The 11,800-nt window shown below is 36.3% G+C and overlaps 2 protein-coding genes across 2 annotated transcripts; one reads left to right on the top strand and one right to left on the bottom strand.

The window, feature by feature from the left end:
- Positions 1 to 6,524: 6,524 nt before the first annotated feature.
- On the top strand, positions 6,525 to 7,934 carry LOC145009413 (caffeic acid 3-O-methyltransferase). The gene is made up of 2 exons (XM_078968111.1): positions 6,525 to 7,464; positions 7,556 to 7,934. The coding sequence occupies exons 1-2, from the start codon at positions 6,673 to 6,675 to the stop codon at positions 7,850 to 7,852; spliced, it is 1,089 nt and encodes a 362-aa protein (XP_078824237.1). The 5' UTR covers positions 6,525 to 6,672; the 3' UTR covers positions 7,853 to 7,934.
- Positions 7,935 to 8,151: 217 nt separating this feature from the next.
- On the bottom strand, positions 8,152 to 11,120 carry PRR5 (two-component response regulator-like protein). The gene is made up of 7 exons (XM_078968110.1): positions 10,656 to 11,120; positions 10,291 to 10,452; positions 10,075 to 10,205; positions 9,837 to 9,992; positions 9,361 to 9,722; positions 8,681 to 9,230; positions 8,152 to 8,573 (listed from the first exon to the last, which is right to left on the bottom strand). The coding sequence occupies exons 1-7, from the start codon at positions 10,897 to 10,899 to the stop codon at positions 8,442 to 8,444; spliced, it is 1,737 nt and encodes a 578-aa protein (XP_078824236.1). The 5' UTR covers positions 10,900 to 11,120; the 3' UTR covers positions 8,152 to 8,441.
- Between the last annotated feature and the right edge of the window lie 680 nt (positions 11,121 to 11,800).

An 11,800-nucleotide genomic window follows, 5' to 3' on the forward strand; every position in this document is an offset into this window, starting at 1 on the left:
ATTAGCCAACTAATCACTAAAAATACATTTAAAATCATGAATGAAAACGTACTAGTAGCAAGAAGGTGTTAAAATATAAAAAATTATCATAAAGATTTAAGAATAAGTTCATGGAGTTCTTCAACATTCAAGTGATTTCACCAAAGTCAACCAACATTAGTTTATCCTAACATGGATAAACTCAAGAAAATAAAGTAAGTGTAGATTCTACCAAACATTTAGCAAGAATGAAGAGCAAAAAGATGATGTTTTTTATGTGTTCTTGGCCTTCAAAGTCCTCTAAAATCTCTAGAGAAACCTTCAAATTTAGAATGTGTAGAAGTGTGCAAAAGATGCACACCAAGCTTCCTCAAATAGCTCTCAATATGGAATTCCAAAAATGCCCCTGCACGTCTGTACGCAGCCGCGCAGCTCTGCATGGTGGCCCCTGATGTGGGCTTCTTTGAGTTATGGGCCTCCAAAGCTTAGTACACTAGCCCAGTTTGAGTCCAATAAGCTCCTAGCCTATTTTTTCTACAAGTTTTCTTCATTTTAAGCCCAATTTGGCTTCTCCGAATCACTCATAGCTCGTGCACTCGCAGCTCGTGCACTCGCCCGATCAACAATCTCCGCATGCTAGAATATTCTTCCATTTTCTTGGAAATTCAAAGTTCATTTTCTCCAAGCCTTTAAATAATCAACATGCCCGCTCAATGCATCATCTCCAGTAGCCATCGAGCCCATAATCCTTATTTCCTTCCAAGTCCAATCACCTCCCAAAGATCCCGTTCCGCTAGTCTCCTTAAAATCTGCAATTATGCTCACGAAAGTATAAAGTACCCAAAACAATCATAAAATAACAAAAAGGAAAATATGCATGAAGATTAGCTAAATTATGAATGAAATATGCTAAAATAAACTATAAAAAAGTAAATAAAATGAAACTATCACAAACATACATTTGGGCCTAGCGCTGAGGCGTATTCAAGCCCAAAACACAAATATGGGCCCATCCCTGGGGTTTATTTCAACTCGATTAAACAATAACAAACCCAACCCTAGGGTTTATTTCAACCCGATCAACAATAATGGCCCGACCATGGGGTTTATTTCAACCCAATCATACAATAATGGGCCCATCCCTAAGGTTTATTTCAACTCGATCATACAAACATATATATGTCACATAACAACTAGCATTCTACATAACAAAATAATAGGCCGACATTGGTGCCTTCGACCCACAGGTACAATGAGAAGACTCAACTCTGACAGAAGATAATTGGATCGTACACTCGAGCTACTGCTAACACGACTCCTTACAACAATCATAACCCAATAATAACCCTAATAAAAGATCATGTTTTAACCCATAAATAATGGACCAAAACATAATTTATCCTACCAAGGGAAAAATACCATTATGCCCCTTAACACATGGCCCAACCAACCAAAGCCCAAAACCTCCTAGTGACCCAAAGACCAAAATTTCCCAAAGAGCTTCCTGAGCGTACATGTGGTGTACGCCTTGTTACACCTAACATACATCTCAACCTCGAAAGACTTATGAGGTTGCAACCAGGTATTCCCAACGTACTCTGGGTTACACCCAACATACTCAACATGATTCAAAACACTCTATTAAGGTCTTAATACCTTAAGACTTTACATCTAAACTTCAGATCCAAAACTAATGAACGTCTGGAATCATAAAGTTGCAAACTTTACGCCTTTTCATGGCTATAAGGAGTCCAAAATCCAACTCTAAGTATTATTCATGACTAAAAGGCTTAATAGATCCATCATGCATGATTAGGAAAGAACAAGGTCCCATTTTTATGAACCATCATGCTCTAAAATTAAAGGAAGCTCTCCTCATATGTCTGGAATTGCTCAAACTCTTAAGATCCATGGGTAGGGGACCATACACACACACACACTTAGGGTTTTGAAATGGAGGCTAAGAGAGATACAAGCTAGAGGTAGGAAAGGGTTAGAGTCCATAACGTTCTTTAAAATTAGGGTTTTCCCTTTACAACATTACGCCCGATGTACCTATGCGTATGCCCAGCGTACGTAAGGGACTCGTGATCCTCATTTAAATGCCTACGCCCGACGTACCTATCTCGTATGCCCAACATAGGGACCAAATTTGGAAACTTTTAAAGAATTAAATCACAATTGAAAATACCTGGAACACTAGTGTTACAACACCCAATATAATTTCAGTGTATGCCTAGCGTACTGCGTACAACCAACGTACGTGCTATGCCCAACGTAGTGGTGTTGGTAACAAACAAAAACGTAGGTAAAACTTCAGTCTTCATAAATTCATAGCTTTCGCATACGAGATCCATTTTTAACACTCTTTATATCCACACGTAGGTATTTCCGAACACTGCAACTTTCCTTTTGACCTTGTTTGCTAATTCTTGATCGATCTTAAATTTAACATTCTGAGAAGATTACACTGCTAATAACCGTGTAAAATTCATAACTTCTACATACGGATTCTGTTTTAGACTATCTTTTTATCATTGAACTCCTATTAATGAGATCTTCAATTCTCATTTAGATCATTTTGGCTAAAAATCGACCGATCTAAAATTTGATTTATGTATCCACATTTCTACGCTAAAACTTCGAAAAATCATAATTTCCTCTATGGAACTTAGATTTGGACGTTCTTTATATGCACACTCTCAGTTTAACGAATACAATGATTTTTGTTTAGATCACTAAGTATAAAAAGCATTTTTATCAAAATCTCACTTTTTACGATACATGTCGGTTTAATCGTGAAACTTCGAAGAAGCATAACTTCTTCATACAAATCGGATTTCAGCGTTCTTTATATGTACAAAATACTTGTGACATATACTATAACAATGGTTAATATTTATTTATCCTAAATAATCTTCTATCAAAAAGTCATTTTTAACGCTTATTATATCTTAATTGACTAACCCGAATATGCGGGTGTAACAAGTAAGTTCTTACCTTAATTGTTAATTAAGGTTTTGTTATATAGATGTTTAGTGTGAGGAGACTCAGAATTATCAGCTCGAGTGTGTGGGTTATATTGTCTTCAGATTGAGGTGAGTCTTCTCACTATAATGTGTATGATGCTAGCATTCTTTTGTGACTCTTGCATTTGTACGATAGGTCAGGCCAATTTGCATTATGTGTTGGGTGGGGATCTATTATGACGGGCAGGGACCGTTTGTTATGCTGGGCGGGGCACATTATGTTAGGTGGGGCCCGATATGTGGGCATTGCCCGATGTTATTTATGGTTATATGGAATTTTGAGAAACTCACTAAGCTTTGTGTTTACAGTTTTGTGGTTTAAATATTTTAAGGTACTTCCAGTTCCAAAAGGAAGGGTCCAACTTGACTACACAACATCCCTAAATAGCTTTTTCCGTATTGATTATTATTGATTTACTATGATGTTTGAAAGATACATTTTATAATGAATTGTTTTGGAACAAATGTTGCACACCCCTATCATAAACCATGTAGTTGAGTTGTTTTACTTCCTTTAATCTCATCTTGTTTTTGCTAGTATTTTCTTCTTATATTGCTAGCTTCCCTATTTGTGCATTAAATGCTCACACATTCCCTTCATCATTTTCAGTTTTATTTTGTGTACCGTATTTTTTTCTTTGTGTCACACACTATTGTTTATTTTCTTACTGTAGGTTGACGTCTCATTTGTAAGAGATTATCCCATGTTAATCCATATTTTTCCTTTGTCGTAAGTTATTTATGGAAGTGGTTACAGCTACCTCCATCTTATTACACTCTTATGAGCGTAGATATTGTTGTTCTTATTTTGAGAAAAACGACATTTAGAATCCATTTTGCTTATTTTGTGATCATGTTATTTTTATTAGAGCATCCATAACAATGAGTTCAATGAGTTGACATGTCTATTTGTTATTCAATTGATTAAAGTATATAAATCATAGTTAGATGTCACATGGACATTCAATATATTTGGAGTTCAATGACTATTAAACGTTTCAATAGAAAAAAGGAAAATTTTTAATTCTTAGATATATATATACTATAAATTAAATTTTGTATTTTTCTATGAAACTTTATTGAGTTCAATGCATTGTAGAAAGAAAAATGATAGAGTTATATGAAATGTAAAAAAATAATATGACAATCCATTGAACTACTAGTTTAATGCATTGTGACCATTATAATCAAAATAAGTAAAAGGTATGTGTGAGTGTTATGGGTGCAAACGAGTCAAACTACTTGTGAGCTATTCGAGATCGGTTCGTTGAAAGCTCGACTCGAAACCGATTTTAAACGAGCTGGAGCCGAGCTCGAGTTTAATCTTAAGCTCGTTTTTTAAACGAGCTCGAGCCTTTGTCACTAAGCTTGATTAGGCTCGCGAGCCTAAACGAGTCTCTCTCTCACTGGTTATAAAATACGTTTACTAATACCCTAAATCTCTAATTCCCTAAATATATTTTATTTTAATATATAAAAATAATAACAATTTAATATATATATATATATATATATATATATATATATATATTAAATTATTATTATTTTTATATATTAAAATAAAACATATTTAGGGAATTAGAGATTTAGGGTATTAGTAAACGTATTTCATAACAGTGATATGTGTATTTTTAAACATATTTTTTTTATATATTATATCTTAATATTTTAGCCATTATTATTCTTATTTATAACTAAAAGGTACTTATAATGCTTTGAATTGTAATTTACATCTATTATATGTTGTTGGAGTAGAAATGGAGAACAAGGCCCCAAAAAACAGAGTTGGACTGCAAATATGAAAGAATTGGGTTGAAAGCGGGCCAAACGCCCTGCGTTCCCATTATGAACGCGATGTGTTCATGACTTGCTGATTACAGGATCGCTTGGTGGAACGCGCTGCTTTCCTTGGACCTACATGCTACGTTCGTTTGGCGGTGTAAAGTTGCTATATATTTACATTTAATTCGTTCTTAGGAGAGATTCCAACTTCTAACCTATTTTAGTCGACAAGTAACTTCTGGTAAGCCGTTTTGAGGATCTAGAAGGTAGGCGGAAGGCCGTTAAGCTGACAAGAGCGAAGATCTAAAGGATTAGAGAGCGAATTTGTGTCGGTAATCATGTGGTTTGTTATCGTGACCATGTTTAGCATTCTACTGTGATACTACTATGTTTTTACTTTCTGATTTTTGTGTCAAAACCATTTTCTTTGAGTTTATGGTTAGATAAAACCTTGATTTATGGATTAATTATTATATTGGATTGTTTATTTATGTTTAATTTATCTTGTCAAGCTTGTTAAAAGATCCTTATGTGATAATGATAATTATTTTCTGTTAGTTATTAAGTATATTGAGTTGTATGAACATTTGTTTGATTGTTTGTCTCTTATGATTTTGATGACCATCAAGATTATATGCCTATGAATAACGAACGTGAAACTCGGGTTAACTAGAAAATAAGAAAGTTAATGTGTGAGCTTTGTATGACGAACCATCGACAAGAGCTTAATTGAATTAGTAATTTGATTAACTATTATTACATGTCTTGCTTGATACGAATTGAACACTAGGAAATATGTTAGTTTAATCAACTGATCACTGCTTGAATTAACTTGTTTTCTAAAGGATTAGTAATAACGAACGTGAACCTAATCATTTTAGAAATCGGTGAACATGAATAAATAAACATGTGTGTGCAATTATCTATGGTTTTAAGATGTAATCTGTCTAAACCAAAGTATCTAAGACATTTGTCTTCCTGTCAGTTTATCGAGTTTTGTTATTTAGTTATTCGTTTGAGATTTAATAATACATTTATTTATTCCTTGTGTGTTTTGTAACATATAATCAAATATTTTAAATTAATTCACTACCATTCTCATTGAGTTCGACACCCTTGCTTATCAAAGCTATACTATACTCAATTGGGTTCACTGCCTGTAAAGTGTGTTTTAGATGCGATGAATTAGGAATTATAAATATAAAACTAGTACATTAAATATTCACATCAACGAGTTCGAACCAAGCTTAAGCTTATTTAAGCATATTAGACAAAAAAACAAGTCGAGCTTGAGCTCGAGCTCGAGCTGAACTTGTGTAAGTCTTTACGAGCTCTCGAGCCGCATATAATTTAAACAAGCCCGAGCCGAGCCTGACCAATCTTGGGGTCGGCTCGGCTCGTTTGCAACCCTGGTGAGTGTCTCTAGTTTAATGCATTGTGACCCTTATAATCAAAATAAGTAAAAACGTGTGTGAGCGTGTGTTCTCAATTGGATGGCCGAAGAGTTGGTGGGAAATAGAGATAAGTCATAACTTTGAGTTGAAAGATTTTGGATTTGGTGGTGGAGAGTCACGGATCGCTTCGAAACCCTCTCTCTTTTGTCTTCATTTCATCGCGGTAGGTGGAATCTTGGTCCCATCATAACCAATTGCACAAATTAAAGTCAAAACAATAACAATAATATACATTGTTAGTTTCGACTTTCAACATTGGTCAAAGAAAGCTCCTTCTTCTCGATATGAGGATGCAAACATGTAACGTATACTGTAGTAGTAGGTGAATCTAAAGTGTATATATAGAATGCTTCAGTGATACTCCTTTTCATACCAACACAAACCCCACCCACAAAACACATACCAATTCATTTTCCAACAAGATCAATATGGGTTCAACCAGTGATGCATCTGTGAATGTCCCCCACGACGACGAATCTTTCCTATTCGCCATGCAATTAGCATCTGCATCCGTCTTACCAATGGTCATGAAAACCGCCATCGAGCTTGATTTACTCGAGACCATTGCTAAAGCCGGCCCCGGAGCTTCACTCTCATCTTCCGATTTAGCTTCTCAGGTTCCCAACGTGAACAATCCAGAAGCTCCGGCGATGCTTGACAGGATCTGCAGTCTCCTCGCTAGCCATTCCGTGCTCACTTGTACCCTCAAGGATTCCGGCAACGGTGGTGTTGAGCGGTTCTACGGTTTAGCCCCTGTATGCAAGTTCTTGATCAAGAACGAAGGTGGTGTTTCTCTGGCACCCCTCTTGCTGATGAATCAGGATAAGATTCTGATGGAGAGCTGGTACCATTTGAAAGATGCGGTGTTGGATGGTGGAATTCCGTTCAATAAAGCGTATGGTATGTCGGCTTTTGAGTACCATGGTAAAGATCAGAGATTCAATAAGGTTTTCAACAGTGGAATGTTTAATCATTCCACCATGACCATGGAAAAGATTGTAGATTTGTACGATGGTTTCAGTGGTCTGAAAACCCTAGTTGATGTTGGTGGTGGCATCGGTGCGAGTCTTAACAAGATCATCTCCAAACACACTTCGCTCAAGGGTATCAATTTTGACTTGCCTCATGTTATTGAAGACGCTACAACGTATCCAGGTATTGAGCATGTTGGAGGGGATATGTTTCAAAGTGTGCCAAAAGGAGATGCCATTTTTATGAAGGTGAGTTCAGTTTCTTTAAATCTTTACCATAAACACGCCCCTTTGTTTTTTGCTTTGTTTCTGAATGTTGGTGTTAATTTGATTTAAACAGTGGATACTTCATGATTGGAGTGATGCACATTGCTTGAAAATTTTGAAGAATTGCTATGAAGCACTTCCGGATAATGGGAAAGTTATTGTGGCCGAATGTATGCTTCCAGAAGTTCCTGACTCGACTGCAGCGACCCAAAATGTGGTGCACATCGATGTCATTATGTTGGCTCACAACCCTGGAGGCAAAGAGAGGACTGAGAAAGATTTTGAGGGTTTAGCTAAAGGGGCAGGTTTCAAAGGGTTTCGCAAGGCTGCTTGTGCTCTCAACACCTGGGTTATGGAATTTTCTAAATAGTTAAACAAATCTTTGTTTGACGCTTAAGTGTAATTTTATTTGATACTTGAATTTTTTTATAAGAATATGTTGTCACTCTCAAGTCTCACGTATAATAATACCATTAATGTTGTTCAATACTTAAAAAAACATGACAAAACCAGTGAGTTTCGCAAGTCAATACTTAAAAAATACTATTAATGTTGCCATTTTCGCTAAAATTTACATTCCAATTCTCCAAAATTCCTTTGAGATCCGTGAACAAAACACCCTTCTGATGCCTAAACACAAAGATCAAGGGACGATTGGCAAAAAGGTCATTGAGCTATAAATCAATCTTTTCCTTTTAGTCGCAACAAATTAAAGAAAAAAGTTACAAACCAACCTTTGTCTCACAGAACTCTTACGTTTGTAATTAAGATCAAAGAATAATACAACAATATCACTACTTCTATATTACAAATATTTACAATCCAAAACTAATAATATTAGGTGAAAAGTTCTTGTTAGTTTAGATTCCTCAGCCTTCTTCATCCTCACTCTTAAAAAACCCTAGATATGAGATCTGAACTCTGCCATCACCAAATCCATATCCAGCAACTATCAATACCTATACTTTCGTAGTAGCTAATTCTGTATCAGCTTCCATGGGTGAAGAATTACTGATTTGCCCTTGACGAACAAACTGTCCTTTCACCCTAGGTCTCTGCTCTGCTAGTTTTTTTCTGCTTTCATATCGTACCTGTGGAAAAAAAACAATTTGAATCAGTTTCATTTTCCAACTTCCATTTGTGTTTATACTACTTATAGTACCAATTTATAGATGTGTATTGGAGATGGTGATAATACCTTTTTATCAAAACATCTATCTTTCCTCTTCATTCTGAATTTATGTAAAGCAGCTTCTCTTTGTATAGATCGATGACTGCTGTTCCCATCAAACCCTAAATTTCCATGGCCATTGCTTCCACTACCTATACTGTTGAGACGGCTTAATGTTCCATTGTTACAGAAACTGCTACTTCCACTATGATCTGTAGGTGAAGAAATATGTCCTCTATCTTCCATTGTTTCTGTTGTATTATGTCCCTGATCACTCCCTTTCCTCTCCACCATCACCAAATCTGCAGATTCGGGATTGCAGATGTAGTAGGGATTTGGTTGAAACAAGCAAGGATTCGGATTTGGATTTGGATTTGGATTCGGATTCTCAAACCGTAAACCTTTTACTGGAACCGGAACCGGAAACACTCTTTCCTTGGGTGACTGGAATTGGCTTTGGCTTTCCGCTTGTGCTTGTTGATTGATTATGTAATCGGAATTGGTTTCACATTCTTTCTGTAGATTTGAAATGCTAGCAGATCCTGAGGTTAGTGGTGGCTGTGTTCTATTGATGTACCTGCATATGCAATGTTTAAATCAATCAGAATCATAATTAAATAGCTATAACATCTCAGATCTGTAATTGGTGAAGAAACAGAGAAAAGGATCTCAGATCTGGAATACGATAGTGGATAGTGGATACTCACCGAGAGAAAGCGGAGACATCAGATTGCTTTAATCTGTGTTTGTCATCACTGAGTTGATTCACTGAGCTACTTGGATGACATCTTCTTAGGGAAAGATCCAACAATGGTGAAGGATGATCGATCTTGTTTGTGCCATAATTTAAAGAGCTTTTGTGACTGGGTTTAGGGTAACTATCAAACGATCCAATCAAATCAATGGCTTCCCGAGAAGTACTGTTGATGGCAACATTGGCGTCAACAATTGCGTTAACATTCTCCCATCTAACATCTATAGCCATGGTCTTTTCTTGAGTACTTGTGAGGTCATTGGATTCTTCAGTGGCTGGTCCATCAGCTTCCATGTCTGGTTTTGTGCAAGAACTCTATGGAGAAGGAAGGAAATACACAGTAAAAGTGAGATTTCATCATTTCATATTTCATATCCAATAAAACCCTAATTTCTGTTCTAATTAGTTTTAATGGAACAAAATCGCTACCTGTGCATCGCTTCCTTTTTCAATGCACTCCCGATTCCTTTTAATGCAAGCCATGTAACCACTAGAACGATTGCTAGTTGCGTTGTTTTCAGCAGTGGCTTCGACTTTCTGCTGGGTGTCCCTCTCTTCGTGGTTGCCATTACCGCCGGCGGTTGACTAAGTCAACAGTATAATAAAAATCTAGATCAGTAGAGATTCATTATAGAAGATTGAAGAACAGAGAAGATAAGATGCTTACAGCTTGTCGCCTCCAAACATGTTGCCATAAGTTCTTCAATTCGTTCTTTCTAACAGGCTTTACTAGAAAATCTGCAGCCCCCCTCAGCATACACTTATAAACGGTGCTAACTGAATCATGTGCCGACATCACTGCAGGATTGAAATAAATTGTTAAAGTCAGATTCGATTCCGAATAAAAGTTCAAACAGGAAAGTATAATTAAGGGAAATCGTACTTATGACAGGAATGTTTTTGCAGGCTTGGTGCTCCATGATCAAGGTGAGAAGTGCAAACCCTGAGATCGATGGGAGCTCCACTTCCGTCAGTATGAGGTCGATGTTTTGAGATCTTCCTTTGAGCACCTCCCATGCCTTTAGACCATCGGAAACAGCGACAACTGTTTTCAATATAATAAACAAACATAAACCTCAATTCTCCTAAATCTCTGCTTGAAGATTACACTTTCTGAATTTGGGGGATATGTGTTTTGTGAAGTTTTTTTTTTTAGAGATTTGGATACGATTGACCACAAATTTCGTCTTTTCCCCTTTTTGATTTTGATTACTGAAGGGAGATGATGATAAGTGATAACGAACGTACCTTTATAACTGCATTTTCTGAGAAGAGCGGTAATAATCTGGCGAGTGCAATCATCGGCTTCAACCAGCATAACTCTAAGAGTCATCTTGGGTAAAAACTTCTCCCACCTTACAACGTTGTTCGTGGTGGCGGTGGTTGGTGAATCACCACCGCCATCATTTGTCTTGTCTTCACTTCTCATCATCAATTCCGGCATGTTAGCTAACCTTCCGCCGCCGTCACTGCTGAGTAACGCTTCCCCCATATTCACTTACAATCGAGAAAACTGTAGAGAGAGAGAGAGAGAGAGAGAGAGGGTGTTTGTTTGTGGTGAATACCAAATGTCCGGATTCGTTTGAAAGAACGAAAAGTTATCCTCTATTGTAAACATGAATGAATCAAAATATCTGGAACAAAAAATCTAAAAAAATATCTATCATGTCGCTGAATGGCTCAAATTTGCCACGTCGAAAAGCAAGACCCCATTGGCCTCCCATCTTTCTCTCTCTCTCTTGGTGCGGCCTACGTCTCCTCCACTTGTTTCGATCCCAGATTTTCTTTAAAATATTACTTCTTTATAGGTGGCAAACAAACTTCAACCATTCATCTTCAAGATATTTTCAAACAAAAGCACAATTATATATATATATATATATATATATATATATATATATATATATATATATATATATATATTAACAGCATTAATTAGTTGAAGGTATATTAATTTTCAAGAGATATTTGTCATTTATTGTTATTTTATTTTTATGTTTTCCAAAGTGGAGAAAGAACTTTGTAGGGAAAGTTGAAATAAATAATAAAGTGAAAACCCTGAAATTATAAATTGATATTTGGGGTAGATATTTTGAATGGGGTGTGTGGGGGCCATAGGAGATATTTTTTATGATCTGATGGTATGCCAGGTGACACGTGGGTGGTAGTTGATATTTCTAGATTGTCTGATTGGATATGGGCATGGTACCACCGTTGGCGCTCGTATGTGTTGCTTCTTTTGTACAATTACAACGGTGCCCTTTCATGACACGTGGTAGGTTTTAGTTAAGTCAAATTGAAGGCCAATCATAGGTTTTGGCTTTCATTAAGAAAAAGGATAATTAGAAATACATGATCCTAAAAAATGTTTTTTATATTTATGACGATTCTTC

The sequence above is a fragment of the Lactuca saligna genome, chromosome 8 (genome assembly GCF_052625555.1).
Source record: "Lactuca saligna cultivar CGN05327 chromosome 8, ASM5262555v1, whole genome shotgun sequence".
In the NCBI taxonomy this organism is placed as follows: domain Eukaryota; kingdom Viridiplantae; phylum Streptophyta; class Magnoliopsida; order Asterales; family Asteraceae; genus Lactuca; species Lactuca saligna.